Genomic DNA, 26,174 nt, shown 5'->3' on the forward strand with positions numbered 1-26,174 from the left:
AAAACTGCAAATTTCAAAATCTCCATCTATCGATGACTGGCTTTGACAGATTGTAACTTTTCATCTAAAGTTAAGTATCAATCATCGGTAAATAAAGTTATTAGAACTGCCAAAAAGAGTTTTTTAAGTGATGCTTACCTTTGCTGTCGACTGAGAACACCTTCCACTTTCTACCATTTGCATTTTACTGAAAAACCACCCCAACCACCCTCTGTCAGTGGACTAGTAGCGCACTGCCGTAGCTCGAGCTTCCCAGCGCCGCCGCTAGATGGCGCTGGCGGCGCCGCTGGCACGCAGCCCAGGCGCCCACCACGAAGCTTATAAAAGAGCCGGAGCCCCTGCCACCGCGCCCGGCGCGCGTCTTACTCGCATCGATCCACATGGGGCGCGCCACTCGATAACACTAACAAACAAAAGAAGAAAGATATCCTTATCTTTCATGTATGTTAATTAACCATTAATTTGGGACCAAGTGAAAGTGATAACGGTAAGTTTGTGTGCCTCCAGTGTTACACCTAAAGGACTGTGGATGTGAACTGTGAAGTGTAAACGCAATGGATCAAGGATGTTTTCAGTGCTGTCGCATTTGTGATGTATAGGAACGGACCCGATCAAACCAGCCGTCTGTTAAGCGCGGGAATAAGCGTTTCCGGTTTGGAATAACCATTTCCGGTTCCGCTAAGTCAGTGCTGCCAGAAAAGAAAAATGTGAAGTGTTGTGCCAAATTTTGAGTCTCTGTACTTGACGTCAGTGCAGTGCTATTTTGTAAAAACTTATGAATTTTATCAGTGCTCGAGCCGAAAGCCGGTATATGTGCGAAACATACATAAACTTTCTACTATACTTCGTGAAATATAGCTTGAGTCCTATGACGTTTGATTGACAGATGCTTATGATTGTTGAATTCCCTTGAAAACGAACAAATGAAAAATAAAATATGGATTTCACCGCTAACATAGAACTCATGCCAAATTTTAAGAATTATAGAAACAGTATTTTATTAACTTCTCAATTGAGTCATTAGTAGATATTGATTAAAAACTATCTCTAACACATTTACGGCCTTCGACTGAAGCACTCTTAAAATTATACTGTAAAAAAGCAATAATATTATTATAATATTACGTAAACAGCTCTTAAGCTTACTCAAAAGTCGAGTCATCTGTAAAAGCTTGAGTTGTCATTGTGCCGTGCCTAGATCAGCTATTTATAGCACCCCCACTGGTCGCTACAAAAATACCTGTTGGTTGCTGGTATTCTTGCTTAAATTTTATGATTTTATGTACGATAATAATATCGTGTTAACTTCTGGAATTCAAATTTGTTAATATTATTTGAAAAAGTTGGCATTGATTTTTGTATAAAGTTCAAACAACAACGCACATGGCCTTCAAAGTAAAATTTTCAGGCAACACTGACTAATGGTTAAACAAGTAGGTACCTAATAGCTAATAATCGCGGAATTATACAGATATAAAACAATGTGAGTAATGTTATCGAACTAGAAGAGATTTGTCTATTTTTTTAATTATATAATTTATTATATAACTAGCAATCGATAAACCAAATAATAAAATTGAAGGGCAGTGTATGTAGCATTTAGTACCTACGTTTAACGTTTTAATTTAAGTACTTAATAATATATTTTATGAAGTTAACAGATAGATTTCAAAGTCAATCAACGATTAAGGAACAAGAATTTCATATATTGTTGGCTGTATTCGTTTTACATATTTTATGGTACTTAATTATGTTTTGGTTGAACTTGTTTCTGCTACTGGCTAGATCTAGGTCTGCCCGTTAAAAAAAAACCAATTGCTGCTAGATATACTTACACATATGACCAAGAGTACCGGCTGAAACTATGTAGATATGCGTATAAAATCATATACGCATAGATAGATCACCGGTCTCCTTCCAATGAAGGAAGGATTTAGGCCTAGTCCACCACGCTTGCCTAGTGCGGGTTGGTGGACCCCAACACAAGCAAGCTTGTGCTGCTATACCTCGGTCTGTCATAATATGTCATCTTGAAGTACAACATGCTACTAAAATAATACCTCAGCTGTCAAATAATAAGAAGTTGCAGCCTAGTAGTGCGGAGTTTGATCGTATATTACTCATGTATATTCCCTTTTTGTAAGGCATATTCCATAACCAACTCGGTGCATTTGATGTAGGTCATATTCAACATCTATACTGAAACTTTATAAAACCAAAATATACAAATTAGATACCTACCTACCTTGACGAATAGTTTATCATTGAATATTAGATCAATGTCAAATCGCTTATGGCAAGAATGGTCGGCCTAAATAGCGCGCTATAATGTTTGCCAAAACCCAAACCTGCCAAACATTGCGAAACGGTCAAGTACATACGTACCTAATGATTAATCATTTACATACATCATTATATAAGCAGGTAGGTTACCTACTGAAGTAATCAAGTTGTTAAATACCTACCCATGTCTAGATTAAAGAAAACATTAATTTTACAAATTGACAGCAAAATAACATTTGTATGCCCGGGATTGGGATATAATGCTTTAAAAATTAGCTCGTGTTACTTGGGCATAACAGGCAAAATCTATATTTTTTTGTATTATCGAACAGAGTGTCAAACCCGACCAAGTAGGGTGAAAATCTCGACCATAATAAGACATCGTTATAAACCGGCTGAAATAATTAGTTAGGATGCATTTCCGTTTCCATGACTCTACCCTATGGACTATATTTCAGCGTAATACTGGGCTCAACGAAGTCTACAGCACTGATTATCAGTAGCCCCAAATACGTGTAGTAGGTACATACTTAGATATACATATAATATAATTATGAAGTTACGAGTTTATATTACTACTTATTATTACTATTGCCTATCTAAGTAAATAAATAAAATACCCTCATTAGTTTATCGAAGTAGATTTTACAATTCTAAGGCAAAAACATTATTTTTAGTGTTTTATGCAATGTTAGTTTCATTTATTATAAATATTAATAAATATTTTTTATGTCATCCTATAGCGTATTTAAACAAAGCGTAGGTACGTCACAGAAAAATGTAACATTGTAATTTAAAAGCTACTTGTTTACACGACACTAAATATTATCTGGCCAGTGGACACACAAACTTAGGTATAATTAAAACCAACTAAACGGCAATAAATCGCCTCTAACTACACAAAACATAAATAAAGACTTTATAAATGTGCAAATGCTTTTTCCGTGATAGCAACAATGGCGCGTGGGAGGCAACATCGGTGAAGGAATAATAAACATAAAGTTTTACGGTTTTATTTTGTGAAAGCATTAGAATCCGAAACTGAATCGCTGCCGATGCCGGGTTGAAAACGACATCGAATATTAAACCTTTACTCAGATTTACTGGAAACAGAAATAGTCAATTTTTCTAAATTGTTTCAAGCGACCAATAATGCATATGACATAAGTAATATGACAAAAAAGTGTCGGCCAGTGGTCATATCGTTAAGCCATTCCCCATTCCTTACCGCACAATACTTAAATATTCTACCGCCTCATCCATATATTAATAGCGATGATTAACTACTTATGTGTGATGTTCGAATGTCGTAAATGTTAATCGATCTATATTTTAATATCCTAAGTATTATGAGTGTTTTAATTATAAAATATAAGGAGTTTATTGAATAGATTCAATAGTACGTAACTTTAACCTACACTAAGTACCGGTTATTCTTTTTAATTTAACAAAATACATTATTAAGGTTCACTTAATTACCCACGCCTAAAATGCATGTAACTGTTAAGCCCATAATATTATTTTGCTACAGTTAAAAAACTACAACGCTAACAAATGAATTTCCTTTAAAGAAATTGTGAACTTATAACACTTTATTATTCTACTGAGTACAAAAATAATAATAATAATACCTAGCTCATACCTCCGTCTCTGAAAAAAAGGAAAAAAATAGAATAAAATTGGTTAAATTGCGGCATAATTACCATCCTTTAATAAATAACCGGAGATGGAATACCTGCCGGTAAACTTTAGTCAGATAGTTAGAACTTAAGTAAGTATAAATATTATGGAATCCCACTACAATATTTTTATATTCTGATAAAATCATAGTAACGTTCAAATTAAGTGTGATGACGGATATTAAGTGGATCGGATATTCCAGGACTATATAAATTCTCAAGTTGGTACGTAACCACTAAACCGTAACTCTCTGACAGAGAACAATTTGTTCTTTGACAGTTCAAATAGCTAAAGCGTCCACTAACTTTTTTATGAATAAGGGGAATAGCCTATTGCAATTATATTTACCGTAAAAACTTATTAAATCGAGATATGCTTAGTAGAATATTGGCAAAGCAAAGCCGAGCAGTCCCCGGGCAGCGGCCGCTATAAAAAGATCATCATAGGACGAGCGACGTCGGGGCGACGCGCGACGCGACAGCAACCCTGGAACACGACTCAACGGCAGTGCCATCGAGTACTGTTGCCAAAATAATTAAAGAAATAACCGACGCTGTCCCTCCGCCGCGCCCGCGCCGCTCTAAAACCGTCGCTCTACGCCCGGGAGTCACTACCCGGGGCGCGGAGGGAAAACAACTCCCGCGCCACTCTTATTCCTTCTTTCCTTCTCGACGCTGCCGAAAAATCTTTAAGTAAGTTTCAACCCATCCTAAATTAACATAATCGTGAGTGCAATTAAATAAAGTGCTGCAAGTTGTTTTTCTTAAAGTTTGGTGGTATAATAAAATAAAACAAGTGATAAAAGTGTTACGTAACGCGCAAGAAGTCTACAAGAATTTTAAAAATACCGCAATTTATAGAAGCATAGAGCACAGAAATAGCGATCGGTCACGTGGTACAGCATCGACCAATGGAATAGCACCACATTTTTCTGTAGTCATAAATAATTTTAAATTACATTATTTTATGTAATATGCTTTTGATTTAAGAAAATATTATAGAAACTATGATTATTCATGGCTTTAAACGGTTCGCCACGATTATATTTTACTTAAACAGTTTATATAGAAGCTAAACTGATAAAAGTTTTTTCAAGTCTGACAATAGGTGGCGCAAGCAGTAAAAAAAATATCTAATTCTCTATGCTACGTCAGTTTCGGAAAAAATGACGGCTGGTTTGGTTACGTGTTCGCGTGGTTTATGATATTTACGAGCGAAAAGTATTAGTTTACAGTGTTAAATAGTTATAGTATAAAATAAAATACGAACAATCTATAAAGTTAGTCGACTATCACTTAGGATAAACTATTCTCATGTGTAAAAAGTTTTTGGTGAGTTGTGCCTGTGAACAACGGTGCTCTTGATCCAGGAAATCGCTAGTTGGCCATAAAATTGTCCTAATTTTATGGAATTAATTTAGTTAATTACTTATTCAATACACACATAAACGTTAGACGAGTTTTCGTTTATACAGTGACATGAACAAAAGATCCTGGGAATCAATTTTTTGTTAGTCTTCCATTAATGCATTCAAATTTTTCAACCCTGTCAAGCCCCTACGATTTATCCAATATCTTATTATTTTAAAAAGCGTTGTATGTTTAAAAAACTAATTTTCGGTTTAGAATTAGAACATAACCTCAAAGCGTAAGATTTGCTGACGATGACTCGCCATTTCTAACCTATTTCTCGTTTGTTGTGTTCTAGAAGTGACGGCAACGTAGATTCTCCACCATGGATGACGCTCACGCGAAGACATCCGAGGAAGTCCTCGGATACTTTGGCACAGACCCCGACAAGGGTCTCAGCCCTGACCAGGTCAAGAGGAACCAGGACAAATATGGTCTAAATGGTACGTACCATTTGTTTACATTCTGGATACTTACTGACTCTGATTTACAAAAATTGCTGAGTTAGCTTCTCATAGTTCTAATGAATTACACTTCTATAAATATTATACTTTATGTTATTACATACAGTACATACCTCACTTTGAATGTCCTGAGTCAGTAATTATTCCCTTTCAATAGATAATCTTGTTACAAATCATGTGAACCAGTCAGAGTGATTGCAGACGTTAGAATGTAATAGTTTGAATTCTACCATTATTCCATTAAATAAGGATTCACAAATAATAAGTTCTAGATGTGTCACAAAGGATTATGTTAATTTAAACTCAAAGTAGTGAGTTGCCTATATTCTGTGCATTCTGCTATAGATACTATCTATTTATTAATTCAAATCTAGTATTGCTGAGAAGGAAATGTGCAAAAGGTATAAATTTTCCATAACAATAATAATTATGTTGGAAAGCAGTCTACCATCTTATCAAAAAAGATTATAGCTTTCTTGGATATGGTACCAAATCAAAGTTAGGAAGAGTTGCTCTTATAATTTAATCTTTTATCTGCTGAGGGACAACAGGATGGATGCATGCCAGCATTCAAATTAAAAAGGATTGGTTCTCGATAGTCAACTAAACATCAGATCTCCCTGTAAAGGTCTATATAATACATCCATTCCAAAAGAAGCAAATCTTTTACAAACTCAGTTCTGAGTTCGTGAATTACTAAGTTGAAACATGATTATTATTTAGGATCAAAATTTGTTACTGTCATATAAACACATTACATTCAAAAGTGGCAAGGGCCCTTGTACTAGGCAGTAGCATGTCTTACTAGGTACCCCGCTCATCCACCAGGACAATGTAAAAACAAGTATTAGTTTAATAATAATAAATCCTAACTAATATTATAAATGCAAAAGTAACGGTGTCTGTCTGTCTGTTACTCTTTCACGCCAAAACTACTGAACGGATTTGAATGAAATTTGGTATACCTATGGTCAAGACCCTGGGAAAGAACATAGGCTACTTTTTATCCCGGAATTCCCACGGGAAAACTTTTAAAGGCGAAGCGGAGCTCGCGGGAACAGCTAGTAATTAATAAAGAGAGATAAGTGTCAGTTTTAAAGTTTAGAATTGGGAGATTTACTGTTTCAGAATTGAGAGAAGGATAATATTGTACAATAGAATAGATGAAAATTCCAGAAGATTTTGAGTTTACTAATGTATAATGCAGAACTAAATACAGACATTGAAATAATAATCAGTAGTAAAACCTTGTACTATCAACAGTCAGGGTTACTTGAAAAAGTGCCAAATTATCTTGTATCATTAAGAATAGAATAGCGATTAGGGCTTTGAAATTTTGTATCAACTGTAATTTTTCTATTTAAATAAAAACTATGAGGTATAGGTTGTTGGTTGTTGAATACAAAATATTGATTAAAGATATAAAGCACAAATTTGCTTTAGGCTATTATTACGGTAGAATATGTAACTATGTATGTTGCCTCATTCTTACAATCTCACATACATAGGGTATGGATACCTTACCCTAAATTGATAAGATCTCATGTTTGATGATGATGACAAATTACTTTTTTTGTACCATTTTTAAATAAAATTAAGTATTAGCTTCTCTAAACACAAAACTTGTACCCTAATCTTATTTGATGATGATCTCAATATCTAATTTACTGTTTACTGTCAAACATTAGAAGGTATATTTGCTTATCGGTCGAAGAACTAATTCAATCGCGCGAGAGGAAAATTACCAGTAATAAAGAAAAGTGAATAACAACTTCCAGTTGTGAAAAATGGTTTCCATTGTCAGTGAGCGGGCGGCGCCCCGTCCCGGGATGCTAATTGTCGGATCTCCGCTCTCGTTCACTTGTTTCCGCGGAACTCCGACATTGTGACAGAAGAATGTATAAACAATGTGAATGTACTGCCTGCTAAGGCAATCGGGGAATGAAACCGACAGGGATTTACTTTTATGGTTCGACAAACACATCTTTATCATTGTGTTTGCCTACCTAAGCTCATTAGCTACGATTGCCTTCAATTAAATTTAAGTTCTTTCGCAAGAGCAAAACAAACGCTACTGAATATTCATAATTGACGTTCCAGATTCGGCTGTACTTAGCAACTACTAATTGTTTTCTTATAGTTCGGATGAAGGCATAAATCGTACTCGCCACGTGTAAGATGCCGAGATGAGGTGATGGTGACGCTATGCGTCAGTTTGATGTATTTATAGCGGTGCGGGTCGCGCGGTGGTGCGAGCGCTCGGGCTCCCCTCAGCCGTGACTACAGACACCACACCTCGCCACCCTCTGACCACATTATTACCTGACCCGTCACTCAGGACCCTGACCAGGCTGTTAAACACCCGATGACATTGGAACGCTTTAATGGATTTAGACAAATTAGTGTGAACGACCGATTGCGCTCGAGATGCAAATCTGCAAGCAAACAACACTGACGCTTACTTCATTTGTTTATATGCAATGTTGGGGTAAACGAATTGTAGTTTTTTCTTGTTTAAAATAAGGCGATGTGCCTAAAGATAAGATAAATCGGTCAATTGACTTGATAAGTGAGCATAGTGACTAGCAAGGGTATCTTATCAGGAATCCTTATTTGTCAGTTTGAATCATCATCAGTGTGAGTGTAATAGTGATGTAACGAATATTCGCATTCGCATTCGCATTCGCGAATATTCGCATTTTTTTGGATATTCGCATTCGCATTCGTAAAATTTTGTGCGAATGTTTGCGAATATCAGTACTTATTAAAAAACTATTTGAAAATAATGGTAGATAGGTTAACAAAATCTAAATCCATTCGTCTATAACCTTTTTATTACAAGTTACCCTGTTAATCACATTTCCAGTCTTACTTTATCATTTGGTATTATTTATTTACTTTGGGAAATGAAACTTTACATATTATAAAGTGGCGAATAAAAGTTAATAGTTTCATAAGACCTAAACATAATAAAAAAGCGTATTTTGACAGTATACAGGGTTATTTGCAAGTAGACCTGATCCTTTCAGGAGGTGATAGAGGAAGGCCTTTTTCAGTCGATTGAACCCTATATTTCATTATCCAAAACTTAACCATTTCTAAAATATTTAATATTTAAGTTTTTTTTATTTTTTTGTCAAATTGTTATGCTTAACACCGAAAATAAAAAAAACTAGCCATATTTCAATATTTTTTTAGTTGTTTTGCATAAAAAAGTGTAAAATAATCAAATGTGTATTAATTGACTTAAATTAGACATAATACTTACCTCAAAAGAGTTAAACATTTTTTTTAAATATTCACAACGTAAGAAAAAGTTTAATTTAAAAAAAATATTATACGACAATTTTTTACACACTTCAGCTCTAAAAAATTATCAACTTATAAGCTTTCAAATAAGATATTTCAATATCAAATCGATTTAGGTATCACCAACATATGGCCAAAAGAACCAGCACAGGCGGACAAAATTCAATAGGAAAACTAACAATATTAGCCCAATTTTAAGGTAAAAAGTGTGATTTTTTTCAGTCCTGTTGACTTTAGTATGGAAACCTCTATTGAGTTTTCTCCGATTTCTCGAGTTGTTTTGGCCATATCTTAGTGATACCTAAATCGCTTTGATATTGAAATATCTTATTTGAAAGCTTATAAGTTGACAATGTTTTTAAGCTGAAGTGCACAAAAAATTGTCATATGACATTCTTTTTTAATTTAACTTATCTGTTTTTACTTTTTGAATAATTTTTTTAATGTTTAACTATTTTGAGGTATTGTGTCTAATTTAAGTCAATTAATGCACATTTGTTTTTTTTAATTAGTTAATTTTAGGTGTCACTTATTTATGCAAAACAACCAAAAAAGTTATTGAAATAGTTTTTTTTATTTTCAGTTTTAAGCTTAATTTTTTTGAAAAACATAAAAAAACTGACATATTCAATATGTTAGAAATGGTTAAGTTTCGGACAATGCATTATAGGGTTCAATCGACTGAAAATGTCTTCCTCTATCACCTCTTGAAAGGATCAGGTCTACTTTACCAATAACCCTGAAGTGTCAGAGCAAGACAGCCATAGATTTAAATATTTTAAATGTTTCGTGTAAGTCGTCCTCAGAAACCGCACACAGTCGCAATGTGTCGTAACAGTTACGGGGCTAACTAAAGTGTACTTTAAAAAAAAACTGCGACAATTATTGGCAAGTCTGATTCGGAATGCGTCTAGAACGGAATGTACCTCGTCCAGTACTAGATAGTCACCAAACCATGCAAATGGCCCCAAATTTTAACACAAACTGAATATTCGCATTCGCATTCGCATTCGCGAATGTCGATATCAGATATTCGCATTCGCATTCGCGAATGTCCAAAAACACACATTCGTTACATCACTAGAGTGTAACTGGGCTTCCATCCGCGTTCATCTACCTTTCTGTTGACATGTCCTGGCGCTCACCTGTCAGTGGTCTTATTTGCCACGTTCGCTCACAATACATCTCAAACGAGAATAGGCACAGTCAATAATTAAATATGTGAAAACATAAACCGGCTTTCGGCACGCAGTAGATGGCTGTGAGCGAAATCGTTATCATAATCTAATATCCGTCCCTTGTTGCTGTAATCAAGCACTTAGCCACTCCATGTTGATGTTGTTAGATTCCTATCCAATTATTGACTGTTCACGGCCGAAATCCTGGATAGAGTTTGCAAACACATCCATCAATCAATCCGGCTATTGCTCGAGCTGTGTTTCTTTAACCTTTTGATACTGGTAGTTACCGTAGCCGTGTTAGGAGCTATATCAGTTCCGTTGCAAGGAACTAGTTTGATTTATAAAGTACAGTACACTTTTAAACTAGTGACCCCTATGGTAATAAATAATGCTGAGCGTATTACTCCAATTAATTGAATAGATACGCTCGATCACTATATCGTCTATATCAATCGTAACGCGATTATTTAACGTCTATACATTCGTTTATAAAGCGGCCATGTGTTTTGCGTCATAAAAAAATCTTAGGACCGTACATATTGGATTTTTAAATGATTTTTATAGATTAGCTAATTCTATTTTTGTAAGACATTTTATGTGTCCTTTACTTTATGAGTTTAAAGATCTTTTAGAATATTTTAGTGTGACTAGTTTGGTCATTTGATTCTGAGAATGTCTGCAAATGCATATGTTTTACTAATTAACTTGACAAGTACACGAATCAACATTGTAAACTTATCCTCATTGGCTGCGTACCTACGTAGGTACCTATGTTCCATTATTTCTTGATTAATAGTTGTTCTTGTTCATATTTATTACACACATACGACATAATATTATTATGCGAAATTATAAATTCACGATGGAACAAAAATGTGTCTGAAGTCGCTGAACAAAAATTGCTCAGTTTTAGTAAATTCAGAAAGTATTAGATACCAAACGTCTGATAATACCAACTTGATAAATAAGAAAAGATAAAACATAGAGATTCACAGAATCTGCTCAAATTGAATTGAGTTTAAAAGCAGAATGGTTTGTATCATATTTGCAGATTTCATAGCAATCTTGATAGACCTTTCAAACGCAATCGCGATCAAAGGCTAACCCAGCTATGAGTATCTAGCCATAGTTACAACATTTAATAGAAATGTCTGATTATATTTATTTCATTTGCGTTGTTAGTCCTTGTATCATGTCGCAACTGATACAAAAGTAAGATGATAAGTTTTTATTTTCAGAGCTAGCTGGTTTGCAGGTAAATAGGTAGCATAGTTAACTTTTTATTCCGAAACCCCTCGTCGGTTTAAGGGCAGCAAAATTCGCAGGCAAAAGGCAGTAGCACATAATTCTTAACGTTATCTCATAACAGTAATGCAACACTACACATGCTGCCTATAAATACTAACACATGATTTTGCAGACCACTCCAAATTGATAATACAGTCTAAAACGTACTATGTTTCCTTCCTAGTATAGACATTATCCGTACGTACACTTGACCTCGAAACACATATACCCATATATGTAAATAAGTAAAGCACATATCTCTCTGATAAAGCGGCACAGTTTGCACTACATACATAGAGCGCTAATTTTAATCCCGTCGTGTCGCTAAGCATTGATTTTACACGGAAAATTCTCCATCTGCTATTTATTATTGCTGTGCTATAGGTATGCCACACTCGTGGTACTAATGGAAGATCACTCTGGATGTGACTGCAACAGATGCTAACGGGTTACTCCAGCCTCTTGTATATGATGAATAGGAGTGCATGGTTTCTCCCATCGCTATCTCTAACGCAACGTGATAGAGTCGTGGTCAGCGCAGTGTATTCGTTAAGCTGTAGTTATCCCCCTGGCGCCACAAATGTTGATTGTGCGCTCCTGTGGCTCTGCGTAGCTATCTCTAGCCAGAAATATTCGCAGTATAGCGGCCGGTTTATTTTGGACGCGCCATACGTTGGCGTTTGCGTCCGCGCACTCACTTTCACGTTCCAATATTCTATATTTTCTCACACAACAAATATCGTCTAGGTGCTTCGGCTGCCCACGTCAGTCGGGACATCTCGGGCCGCGAAAATATGCGAAAACATCACAAGAGTCGGAGAAATGCTTGCGTAATTCGTTGAATTTGCGCAAATCGATGAAATAACACAAATCTTGGAACGTTAAAAGTAGCATAGCATCAGTCTATTGGTTTTTATATTTTCGGCAGGTTTTTTGTCACCAATGTCACCATCGCAAACTTTCTAGCGGCCTTTCACTAAAAATCGCCAAGAATCGAGATCATTCCGAGCGTGCCATTCCCGTTATGTACTTTCATTGTAATACAAACATAATATCGAGGAAAAAAGTAATCATTTAATTAATTCGATGGCTCTGCCCTTGACTTTGAAACGAACAGTTAACAACGTTCAATTATGGATTATAAATCGGAGACTGGTTATTATTTGCGTGTTTACTATGACGAGGCCCTACGATTTTATTGTTTATTTTGAGGAAGTGTTATTGCTTATTTTCGCGTGTATTCAATAAATTACCTGTTGTTTTCCATACACGTGAGATGACAACTATAGTTCGTTAGCGTCGTACGCGAACTAATATACCTACATCGGCTTATTAAGAGCCTTCGGGGCCGCAGTTAATTCCGAAAGGAGAGGTCAATTTATATTCAAGACACGTGCGCGTTGACGTAGACCGTTACCAAGTCGGGCGCGACCAGCGAACGAGGGCCTGTGAGGTGTGCTGGCGCTGCAACAAGCAAAACCTAATAGAAAAACTAATCCATCGAGTGCGTAGATACATTTATAGACTTTTAACTGCCGCTTCGGGCAGCTTCTTTGCACTTTGATTCTTTTATTATAGCAATAATCTGCTGAGGTATGCAGCACAATGGAAATTGTTATAATTATTTTGTTTAAGATTAAGCACATTGGCTGACGCGGCGTAATCGACGCATCGACTAATTGCTTACATTAGTCGCTCGCTGGCAACCGCTTGCGTATGCAAATAGCGACGATGACGATTGACTTAACCCACGTTGCTACAAGGAGACCTAGATTCAGTGCCGAACCTATACCGCACAGTTGTATTCCTATCTAACACCCTACATAAATAGAATCAATCGACAGGGCGAGGGACAGAGAAAACTACAATTTGTCCCTCTGGGAATGTAGGTCGATCAATGATTGAGGGTAAGCCGCAACGACTGTGCTACTCCCGCCTCCTAATGCTAGACAAAAGCGCGCAGCTAATGTAATCATTAATATCTTCCTGCATTAGTCATGGCGTGTACAAAGGCAATAATGATGGCAAGTGTCAAAGACGTCAGAGTGACGTGTCGAGGTCAGTGAACACGCAGGCCGCGGCGTCGGGACGTGGCCCAATCTGCGACGCGCAATGGAGCGTCCCGTCGCGACGCTTGCATGCTCAGAATAAACACTACTTTATATGACACTAGCTGTTCCCGCGCGCTTCGCTTCGCCTTAAAAAGTTTTCCCGTGGGAATTCCGGGATAAAAAGTATCCTATGTTCTTTCCCAGGGTCTAGACCGTATGTATACCAAATTTCATTCAAATCCGTTCAGTAGTTTTGGCGTGAAAGAGTAACAGACAGACAGACAGACAGACAGACAGACAGACACAGTTACTTTCGCATTTATAATATTAGTTAGGATGTCTTATCCACACATTTATCTCTCGCGGGCTCGTGCACCGAGAGTCGCACACACGCATGTAGAACGATGCCTACAAATGCGTAGTTAAAGTACGTAAAGCAACCTGTTTGAGCGCTGATAATGATAACTTGCACAGCTGTGTGCGACTACTAGACCCGTAGTGCAAATGTGCTGACGTCATATGCATCTACTTATCCCTCACCTCGCGCGCTAAGGCCCTTCTTACATCACGCGACACGAATCCCGAACACTTTAGTAATCTGAGATACAAAATTAATACATGTTGTACGGAATTGTAATGAAAATGCGTCACTGTTGACTATCGCTCATTGATCGAGCGATGCAAAATGTTTGAACTGCTGTAGACGAGACCGATATCCGAATGTTGTAAGCCTCGGTGCCAATAGCTTTCTGCAGATAATGTTTATGTACGGTCGTAACTGCCGAGATAAATAGCACGCCCGCTCTGACTGGTTTATCGTGTGTATTAGGTACTCCTTTGATGTTCTGATCAGAGTTCTAATTATGTCTTTTCTTTCTTTTCAGAACTCCCCACTGAAGAAGGTAAGCTGGTGTTGTCACATACGGCTAAGTATTCGCACACATTTTAAGTCTCATTACACAATTTTTGAAGGAATACTTACAATAGAATTAAATCTTATTGCGATAAGCGTATTCGTCAAATTGAGGTCATAAACCGTGATTATTTTTTATTTATTGACGACGCACAATCAATGTGTAATACATTTACCTGAGTGTGACGTCGTGGTCGCTACAGTAATGTATTTCTTCAAATCGATATTCTAAGTGGAAGCCAACACTGTCCGGTTCAGTGACAAAAGTACCTAAATAGTGTCAAGGCTGTTGACATGATGTTTTAGCTTTGTTCTGAAATCACAAAAATATTGTAGAATAAAATTCAATGAGAAGACTTTTTGAACAAAATTTGAAATTATTTAAACGATTCCTATGAGAAATATAAGCACAGACTTCACGTGTTTATCAACAAGATAATGCGTGTTTGATATAAAAATCAATACGTTATATGATATGTTTATGTGTATTTAATAATATTGGATTTACTTCTATTGCTTCATAATAATGTATGATGTTCATATTACGAAGCCGATTGCCCTCTCAAGTATCTATAATAAGAGAAAAAATACCGAAGTGTGTTTACACATCTCGATAAAGGAATTAATGTTCCATAGCTCTTTCCATTGAATTTTCCGTAGCTTTTCTAGTTATCTGATTATTACGGTCAGATTAAGACCGCGATAGGCGTATATTAGCTTAAATCTGTAAACACATAGTGAGTAAAAATGTTTGTTCACAGGCAAAACTATATGGCAACTAGTCTTGGAACAATTCGACGACCTCTTAGTAAAGATTTTGCTGCTAGCCGCTATTATTTCTTTCGTAAGTATCATTTACTATGTGCAATTTAACTTATGTGAAATTACATTACGGAGGTGAGACGAAACTAACTAGGCCCTTTATCTTTACAGGTATTAGCTTTATTTGAAGACCACGAAGATGCGTTCACAGCTTTCGTGGAACCTTTCGTAATTTTACTTATCCTTATCGCTAACGCTATTGTAGGAGTATGGCAAGAAAGAAACGCCGAATCCGCTATCGAAGCTTTAAAAGAATACGAGCCCGAAATGGGTAAAGTGATCAGAGCAGACAAATCTGGTGTGCAGAAGATCAAGGCCAAGGAGATCGTTCCCGGAGACATCGTTGAGGTGTCCGTCGGAGACAAGATCCCCGCCGACATCCGTCTCATCAAGATCTACTCCACCACCATCCGTATCGACCAGTCCATCCTTACCGGAGAGTCTGTGTCCGTCATCAAGCACACCGACGCCATCCCCGACCCCCGCGCCGTCAACCAGGACAAGAAGAACATCTTGTTCTCTGGTACCAACGTCGCCGCCGGTAAGGCTCGCGGTATCGTCATCGGAACTGGACTCATGACCGCCATCGGTAAGATCCGTGTCGAGATGTCCGAGACTGAGGAGATCAAGACCCCCCTGCAGCAGAAACTCGACGAGTTCGGCGAACAGCTGTCCAAGGTCATCTCCGTCATCTGCGTGGCCGTCTGGGCCATCAACATCGGCCACTTCAACGACCCCGCCCACGGAGGCTCCTGGATCAAGGGCGCCGTCTACTACTTCAAGATCGCCGTCGCGCTCGCCGTGGCCGCCATCCCCGAGGGTCTGCCCGCCGTCATCACCACCTGTCTCGCCCTAGGAACCCGTCGTATGGCCAAGAAGAACGCCATCGTGCGCTCCCTGCCCTCCGTGGAGACCCTGGGTTGCACCTCCGTCATCTGCTCCGACAAGACCGGCACGCTCACCACCAACCAGATGTCCGTTTCCCGCATGTTCATCTTCGACAAGATCGAGGGCGGCGACAGCAGCTTCACCGAGTTCGAGATCACCGGCTCCACCTACGAGCCCATCGGCGACGTCTACCTGAAGGGCTCCAAGGTCCGCGCCGGCGACTACGAGACGCTCCAGGAGATGGGCACCATCTGCATCATGTGCAACGACTCCGCCATCGACTTCAACGAGTTCAAGCAGTGCTTCGAGAAGGTCGGAGAGGCCACCGAGACCGCGCTCATCGTCCTGGCCGAGAAGATGAACCCCTTCAACGTCGGCAAGACCGGCCTCGACCGCCGCTCGTCCGCCATCGTCGTCCGCCAGGAGATCGAGACCAAGTGGAGGAAGGAGTTCACCCTCGAGTTCTCGCGTGACAGGAAGTCCATGTCCTCCTACTGTGTGCCCCTCAAGCCCTCCAAGCTCGGAGACGGTCCCAAGCTGTTCGTCAAGGGCGCGCCCGAGGGTGTGCTCGAGCGTTGTACCCACGCCCGCGTCGGATCCAGCAAGGTGCCTCTGAACGCTACCCTCAAGAACCGCATCCTCGAGCTGACCCGCCAATACGGTACCGGCCGCGACACTCTGCGTTGCCTGGCCCTCGCCACCGGAGAGAACCCCATGAAGCCCGAGAACATGGACCTGGGAGACTCCACCAAGTTCCACACGTACGAGGTGAACCTGACGTTCGTCGGAGTGGTGGGCATGCTGGACCCCCCGCGCAAGGAGGTGTTCGACGCCATCGTGCGCTGCCGTGCCGCGGGTATCCGCGTCATCGTCATCACTGGAGACAACAAGGCCACCGCTGAGGCTATCTGCAGGTAAACATTAGTACTTATGAAGATTTTATTATTTAGTTGACTATTTAAGTCTCATCTAGATTCAAAATCTTGGCCCATTCATTCCAGATCATAGTAGTTTTGAACTTTCATACACAAAGAATGCTGATGATGTCTGACTACAAGCGCAAATGTCACAGCAATATGGAATTTATACCCAGCTTATCGGCATTAATTAGAAACCTGACTTATTGGATCAGTAACCAGCTTTCTACGTCTATACGCCCTTTTGAAACTACTTCTGGACTTATTCAATCAACCTTTCACCTTTTACCACCAATATTTATCAAAAAATTCCCTCCCCCAGACGTATCGGAGTGTTCACCGAAGACGAGGACACGACCGGCAAGTCCTATTCCGGCCGTGAGTTCGACGACCTGCCCGTGTCGGAACAACGCGCCGCCTGCGCCCGCGGCCGCCTGTTCTCCCGCGTGGAGCCCGCGCACAAGTCCAAGATTGTCGAGTACTTGCAGAGCATGAACGAGATCTCCGCTATGGTGAGTTGGGGGTGTGGAATGTTCTGTGACGGCAGGGTAGTCTAGAGGACTCTAGAGAAGAATATAGAAGTCTAGAAGATTCTGTGTCTATAGACCAGAGAACTCTAGATTTAACGCTTTGGTGAGTTGGGCCGATAAGGTTCTATGACTATGTACAAGAAGTCTACATGAATCTATGCTAATAGGGTAGTCTAGAGAGCGCTATGTAACGTAATATGTTGTGATTGATGTTGGGTCTAGAAGGTTCTATGACAATGAGTAGGGGATAGCGAAGGAAGCTAGTCTTCAAGTGTATTATAACTTTTAAATTATTTTTGTAACAAAAAGCAGCGTAAAGAATGAACTATGCATTTATTTTCTTCATTTACGAAAGGATTGGAGGTTTGCGAAAAGGTGGCTCATTATTATTCAAATTTTGCTTGAACAACCTTTACAGAAAGTTATCATTGTTGACAATCTAAACTTGCAACAATGTAACCCGCTCTTTTACATGCATTTAAAAAGCGGATGCTTAAAATATGCCAACAAAAACATCTTCAAAGTCGGTCAACGCGACTACAAACAATGCGATTAACAGTATTACAATGCAGGAATATGTCGAATATTATTGAATGTTTACTCTACTGGCGGTGTGAGTGCATTCCCAAATGTTTACGCCTGCCGCTCGGGTCTTGTTTATAAACTAGAACGGTACAGGCTGTAAAATTATCTCATTATACTCCCATTTGAGTGCAACTTTACAAAACACGGATCGTATGATCCTCTTACTTTGTTCTTGCGGTAGTAAACAATGATTATTGGGTTTACTACGATTGTAAAGAGTATATTGGGTAATCTATTGATTGTTAGTTATTGCATGAATGTAGTGTAGTTTATGCAACCTGATTACATAAGTACATGAATGAAAAAAATATCATAGCAAATTTTAAAATAAGCTATCTGACAAGAGAATTATTCAAAAGTGTCGTTAAATTATATTCTCCTAACTTCAGTCGGGTTGCCCACTTACCCGACAACTCTCTCAGCACAAGCTTGCTTGTGTTGGGGTCCACCAACCCGCACTTGGCCAGCGTGGTGGACTAGGCCTAAACCCTTCCTTCATTGGAAGGAGACCCGTGCCCCAGCAGTGGGGACGTAATGGGTCGTGATGATGAACTTCATAGTGATATTCGTACTGCCAAGGCCACTAAGAAAACAAAAACGACCAAAATACATGTTCAACCTTTTTTAGCGTCTTTTGATTTACGAACCTCATTTCTATGACTTCACCTCATTCCCCAAACTTCCAACCTAACCCTGCACCTCCTTACAGACTGGTGACGGTGTGAACGACGCGCCGGCGCTGAAGAAGGCCGAGATCGGTATCGCCATGGGCTCCGGAACCGCCGTGGCCAAGTCCGCCGCCGAGATGGTGCTCGCCGACGACAACTTCTCATCCATCGTGTCTGCTGTTGAGGAAGGTCAGTCACTAGATTTCTATTGTACAAACTTTATTTAAAAAAATATAACTAGAATCACGAAGAATTTTCGGAAGCATGCCTGAAACTGTGGCCGCTCCCTAACTGTGATAGCTTAGCTTTATAAATGAGTCTGCTATCTCTAAATATAATTATTGTTGATTCAAAATTGATCTAGCCGGGGCGGAGTCGTTAAATGCAGTCAGGGATCGTTATTATGACATCTTCTATATTTTTTACTTAAAATTTGATGAAAGGATAAAAACCCACATGGAAGTTGATGGGTGGAAATTAATTCCTTATTCTAAACAAACATGTGATTCATTACCACTTAGTACCATCATAACGACTAAACATAAATTGCGCAACTAACCACAACACACATACAAGTTTAGAAGAAAAAATATTGATTACCTACATCACGTTCTACAGAAAAACAATGATTCTTATATACCTAAAACTCCTTACCAACCACTCTCCACCCCACAGGCCGTGCCATCTACAACAACATGAAGCAGTTCATCCGCTACCTGATCTCTTCCAACGTCGGTGAAGTGGTCTCCATCTTCCTCACCGCCGCCCTGGGTCTGCCTGAAGCCCTGATCCCCGTGCAGCTGTTGTGGGTGAACCTGGTCACTGACGGTCTGCCCGCCACCGCCCTCGGATTCAACCCCCCTGACCTGGACATCATGACCAAGCCGCCCCGCCGCGCCGATGAGGGTCTCATCTCTGGATGGCTGTTCTTCAGGTTGGTTGATAGTTTGTTAAAAACAAGCAAACAAGCATGCAATACATATTGAGTGTTGGATAGGTGTTAGACATTGCAATGATTATGTTTCATAATAGGAAACATCATCATAATCAGCCCCTAGTTGTAAACTGCTGGAAAATAGACCTCTTTTAAGGAGCGCCACAATACAACACTGCACACTATAATGTTGAAGTGTTGTTATAATTATTATGTTAAGAATAATACTTATAGCAAAATCAGTAGGCCTGTTAAAATACAATCATAAATTCATTGATCAGTCAAGGTGGCGGAAATACTACGTCTACATTATGCATGCAATACGTATTAAATTTATTTTAAATTCTATACGCCTTCATTGATAAGATTTATACACTACAGCCCACGCACTGTACTTGAGTCTCCTGACGCAATATTGGCTGTTTGCCGCAAACTGTAACGATTCTACGCGAATTCCGGATTGTTGAGTTATTGCACCAATAAAATGATACTTCTAGATTTAGATAGGGTGCTGGGATCAAAGCGGCCGCGACGGGAGCCCCTGCCAATAGCACAATACGGAATGTTTATTGGAACTGGTTCAGAAATTGCGGTTGAGGTTGTTTGTAATTACTAAGCGATGCTTTTGATCATTAATACAAAGAGATAATGTTGAATTAGTCGATTTTTGCACAAGTATTTATTGGTGCTTCAATGGTGGTGGCATCATTCATTCGAACTTGATAGACATAAATTAGGCACCCGCATTTCAAACTACAGGGAGAGACGAGTTCTTATCACTTTTGGGGCATAAAAATGTTACGAGTACAATTTTTATCCGCATTTAATACACCCTACTAATGTGTCTGTAAAAGTCTAACTATATCTCCTTACCAAGATACACAACCTAAAGCTTTCCCTCTACAAAATGAAGCGAAAAATTCGCAACCGTAATCTAAAAACTTCATCTAAACATGTTCTTAACATCCGCTTCCAGATACATGGCTATCGGAGGCTACGTCGGCGCCGCGACTGTGGGAGCCGCGTCCTGGTGGTTCATGTACTCCCCCTACGGCCCGCAGCTGTCGTACTGGCAGCTCACCCACCACCTGCAGTGCCTGGGAGGCGGCGATGAGTTCAAGGTATTGTTGGATACTGTTGTAATATGATGATTGATTATGTTAGTGAGAACACTAGACCTATTAGTAGGGTAACGTAGTTGATGCAGCGATCTAGTAAAAATCATAACTATACATAATTAACCATAAATAAATTGTATTTTATAAGAAAGGCTTCTTAAACAAATAGCTGACCTTACTCGTAATCTTACAGCATAAATCTTAAAATTTCATGATAGTAGAGTAAATTAATGTTTCTAAATAAATGACGTCCGAAAGTTTTTCCCAGGCAAATCTGTTAGTTAAAACGATTGGAAGAGTTAGTGAGAGCCGCGGAAATACTACATACAGCATAATAAACGAACTTAAAAACAATAGCCAATGTCCATTACCATAACTACTACACCATCATTACAACAACTAATTTCTCCATCCACAGGGTGTCGACTGCAAGATCTTCACCGACCCCCACCCCATGACCATGGCCCTGTCCGTGCTGGTGACCATCGAGATGCTGAACGCCATGAACTCGCTGTCGGAGAACCAGTCGCTGATCACCATGCCGCCGTGGTGCAACATGTGGCTCGTCGGCTCCATGGCCCTGTCGTTCACGCTGCACTTTGTCATCCTGTATGTCGAGGTTCTCTCGGTAAGTGAATGCAGCTGGAGCTAAAGAAAGTGTTAAGTAAAGGAGAAAGAAAGATTGAGGGAATTGGCCTTTGGAGGTGCAAGCCGGATCTTTTGGCGGGTCGAGATAGTTGGAGATAACTTTTCATTTGGGATTCTTTCATCATTTTCTGAATTTGTCACTTAACATTTACGAAGGTTAATTACATATTTTTATCGATGGATTATGGTAAGCTGTCATGTGTGTGCAATCTCATCTTACGAAACTCTATGATTTTTTAATTTTATTGCTCATCAATTCCTACCATAACCTACCATTTCCCAAGTATATCAATTATACAAACATTGCATGAATTTACGTCATCTTAAATCCGAGCACAACGAAAGCGTTTTTATATAAAAACTCTGCATGCACCACCTACTCTCAAGAATCACATCATTTCGTAACCGTGTTCCCCGTGTGTTCGCAGGCCGTGTTCCAGGTGACCCCGCTGTCGAGCGACGAGTGGGTCACGGTCATGAAGTTCTCCATCCCGGTGGTGCTGCTGGACGAGGTCCTCAAGTTCGTCGCGCGCAAGATCTCCGACGGTAGGAGCGGCCTCGGCCACTGGCTCGACGGCATGCAATGGATTGTGCTCATGTGGGCCGTCTTCTTTGGAACCATCCTATACGGACCCCTATAGACTGGCCCCGCAACCGCGCCCCGTTTGATTCACACCCTAATACCCTCAAGCGTGATGTGTCTCCCGACACGCGCGCTTAATCTGTGGAACCGATAGACTATGAGCTGCGCTCACCACAGACTAACGGTTTGGAATGCTTGCCCCGAGTGTGTGAAGTGACGGCTAGTGACTGTGATGAACAAACGGCGGCTCAAAGCTCAACGGCCGACCGCCGTACGCAACTTGCATTTAAATTGTGCGAGACAATAATTCCGAATCTTTTAGTTACAGTAGCAATCACTCGGTGCGACAGCGTTTTTGCTAATTACTTTTTTTATTATTATTATATCAACTGTTTATGATGGAAGCGGCTGTGAACATCTCGGTTTAAATTTAAAATTAGAACACCAAATTCGCATTTGATACGGTTTTGAAAGCTAACAGTCTTTAAGGTCTAGTTTCGATTCATTTCTTTTATTAATCTTAATAACAAGATTTCAATTAATTTTATAACGAACTCGCACATAGCTCAGTACCTTGTCCTGACTTGGACTCTTATTATATATATTTACTATTATTTACATACCTATTCATAACAATGATAGGTACATAATATAAGTAAAGTGCAAAGTGTTAGCTAACTAATTTATTATAAGTAATATCGTTTGTGTTAGGGTCGTGGTAATAGTTACTTGTCTTTATTATCATAGAAAGAATCGTTCTCGTCTGTCACTGTGCCGCTTTGTTTAACATTCCTTATTTTACGCCTATATTTTTCTGAAGTGTTCTAATGTATGCTGTATGTTTATCTTTCCGACTAACCAACTAATTCACTATGTGTATTCCGAATTTTTGTAACCACGCAGTTTGGTTTTCTTTTTTTACAGTAATTTGTGATAACTTTTACAAGATCTGATGAATTTATTGTTTTCCCAGCATTTCAGTGCTTCTGTTATATTTTATCCTTCACGGGGTTTGTATGAGTTATTGCAAGTTCACAAAAATGACTAGATAATAAAGTCTGATGCAATACATATAGTCAAAGTATGTATGTACGAACGTTCTTGGTAATTTCGGATTGGTACTTTAAGTTACACTATTGATATAAATTTTAGTTTAATCTCGTAATTGATTTGGTTTATGCAGGTCAATGACTCTAACGAAATGTAATTTTAGTAACTTTTTTTTATAAAATTATTTTCGAAATTGTCCATTTAGTATAATCGGTATTTGATGTTACGGTTAAGTCCGTACGTACATAAGTATATAATATATTCCTAGATGAAGTGCATGTGTTCCTGCATGCTGAATTACATTTAAAGAGTGTAGTTTGGTGTGGTTTTTTGACAGTTTTCAATATTTTATAGATACTGATAAATGTTACAATATTTCTAGTGTCCCATTCTATACATGTTTAGATAATATTACGAAACAGAGAACCGGGTGTCTACACATTATACAACACAGCACAAGTTTGGGCATGTTTAAACATACTATTCATATACCCCTGTGTCCTGAATATATTGCGGATACGCTGGGTATTAAGTAATTTATTTGAATGTACAGTGTTTATACATATTTTACATTAATTAAAAATTGTCCAGAATAATGTGAGTGAGTTTTCTTCCTGGTTGTATCTCCTTATAAAATGCATGTAGATGCATTGAAGATCCTATTTTCTTTTACCTTCTACTCGAATGGAACCTGACGAAATATTTCAAACCTTTGCACTACAATTACCTAACAATTCTGCGTGTGATGATCCTGACCTAACATCCAAGTGTTTACCTAACTAACAGTGTTGCTTTGCTATTTTGGCTATTGTAAAATTGCCTAAATTGCAATGATTTTATTTATATCCTATTAAAATTAAATTGAACTGAATGGACCCCTGTCAATTTTTACCTCCGAAATAACGTCACAAAGTTTGAATTTGAGAGCACCTTCGTCCCGGCGCACGGCCCGGGCCCCCCGCATGCACTAACGCTCGTTGTCTGTCTGCAGCCCAGCCCAAATGGAACCTGTAAGCGGCGCGCCGAGCCCTCGCACGATCCCCCACACTCATTGTTTGTCGTGACCCGCAGCCACCACACATTAACTCGACACGCACACACTGTAAGTCCGCCCGGCTCCGACAGCCGGCCGTCCACTAACGATCCCGTTGTTTTACAGCCAACGAGCAAGTCATTGACAAGTGGTAAACTCCACTGCGCTCCACGCAGCCACCTCCACCTCGACTCCACACTAGTATCGGTTAATGTGTCAAGTGCGACCACGGGGCCGGGGCGAGTGGCTCGCGCCGCCAACAGAGGACTCATGTTGTTCATAATGTGTATATAATATACAGTATGCTTAGGAGGTTTAATCAATTTATTAAATTATGTTGTTCTATTTATAAAAAAAAGACTACATGGTGCCCGTCGACTCGAGCAGTGCTATTGACAAGTGTACTTAAGTCGACAGTCGATATTGTTATATATTTCTCTTTAAAAATTTAATATAGTTTGCTTAAATAGAACTAAGTCTGTTCGTCTCTAGTGCTGATGCCTCGACGAGCAAAATGGTGTCTGTAAGGCCGGCTCCATACGTTGGTCCCAACGCTCGTACCAACGTTGGACTGCAAATTGGGTGAGGCGTACATACGTTGGCTAATAAACTAGTTCTGTCCTGGCAGGGCCAACGTGAAGATGTTCAATATGTTATATGAAATAAAAGACAATACAATACAGAAATGTTAATTGCTCTGACCACTTTTACAGTACTTATTCTGTTGAATGCTGCGCTATGCATCAGCTATTTAATTTTTATTTTTATGTTCCTTTCGAGTTGTGTCCCATATTGGTTGTTGATATTAAATTTATATTTAGTATGTAACTATGTATTTGTGTAGATATATCAGCTGTCTGACACCCATAACACAGGTTCTGCCTAGCTAGGGGTCGGAGGGCCGTATGTGAGATGTCCCCACATATTTATTTATATTATTGGATTTATTATGGATTTACATGGATATTACTGGATTCTTTCAATAAATTCTAAAACGTTTTCATGATTTCGTGGATGAGAAAGCCATTTTCGCTCAACGCCCGCACTCGTTGCGTGTTGCAACAGCACTGAGCAAAGCGCCAACGTGTGGGCGTGATCGCGAGCGTTGGCGCAGATTCCTTTGATAAAACCGACACGAGACGGCCAACTACCAACACTCGCCCCAACGTTGGGGCCAATGCAGTTTTCTAGATCCATACGTTGGACGAGTAGCGTTGGGACCTGCGTTGGGGCCAACGTATGGAGCCGGCGTAAGGGAAGGATATTGTCCAGTGTTTGGAAGGTAATCGAGTCCAAAAATTTAAACATACCTGTACATTTTAATGTATTATTGTTTTGTACAATAAATCGTTATAAAACGACATTTGTTTTATTTGTGCTACATAGTATCCTACTTCCTTGCTAGGTCCAATAGCTCATAGTTCCTTGGAACAACTCATTCGTTAGTAACTACTGAACCCTACCGCGCCCTGAGCCTTGTGCATGGCTAGTTGACTTAACATTAGAATAGGATCAAGGGGTGTTGACAATAAAGGGGGAGGCTATTATAGCGTACAGTGAGAAATACGATAATACCTAAGTAAATAGGTACTAGTGATGATGGTGGGTAGTTTATAAACTGCTACCTTTGGAGTGGTGAACCTCTGCCTAGGAGACGCAAAACCTCCATGCTATCAAGGTATATACTGGATGGAATTTTATCAGTGAATTCTAATCAAATCACAGCTAACTACCCAATAGGAAACAGCAGTGGAACGGATGGCTTATGTTTCTTATCGCGTAAGAGAAGAGCTACCTATAGGGTAATTATGATTTATCACT

At 39.3% G+C, this 26,174-nt stretch overlaps 1 protein-coding gene and 1 long non-coding RNA gene across 6 annotated transcripts; both read left to right on the top strand.

Annotated features, from left to right (window-relative positions):
* Positions 1 to 329: 329 nt before the first annotated feature.
* On the top strand, positions 330 to 24,820 carry LOC105380420 (calcium-transporting ATPase sarcoplasmic/endoplasmic reticulum type). Of its 5 annotated transcripts, none has more exons than XM_011549974.3 (12): positions 330 to 487; positions 5,671 to 5,815; positions 14,549 to 14,566; positions 15,339 to 15,421; positions 15,511 to 17,201; positions 17,527 to 17,716; positions 19,029 to 19,176; positions 19,663 to 19,921; positions 20,898 to 21,042; positions 21,458 to 21,667; positions 22,116 to 22,233; positions 24,480 to 24,820. In XM_011549974.3, the coding sequence occupies exons 2-12, from the start codon at positions 5,698 to 5,700 to the stop codon at positions 24,506 to 24,508; spliced, it is 3,009 nt and encodes a 1,002-aa protein (XP_011548276.1). In that variant the 5' UTR covers positions 330 to 487; positions 5,671 to 5,697; the 3' UTR covers positions 24,509 to 24,820. The 5 variants fall into 5 exon arrangements, with proteins under 5 accessions (XP_011548276.1, XP_011548278.1, XP_011548273.1 ...); XM_011549976.3 differs by having other exon boundaries at positions 24,312 to 24,557; XM_011549971.3 differs by lacking the exon at positions 24,480 to 24,820 and having other exon boundaries at positions 22,116 to 23,916.
* On the top strand, positions 6,907 to 11,770 carry LOC125489108. Its single transcript, XR_007266745.1, has 2 exons — positions 6,907 to 8,477; positions 10,230 to 11,770. It is a non-coding gene; the product is annotated as an uncharacterized LOC125489108 (long non-coding RNA).
* Positions 24,821 to 26,174: the final 1,354 nt, after the last annotated feature.

The sequence above is a fragment of the Plutella xylostella genome, chromosome 10, assembly GCF_932276165.1.
Source record: "Plutella xylostella chromosome 10, ilPluXylo3.1, whole genome shotgun sequence".
NCBI lineage: Eukaryota > Metazoa > Arthropoda > Insecta > Lepidoptera > Plutellidae > Plutella > Plutella xylostella.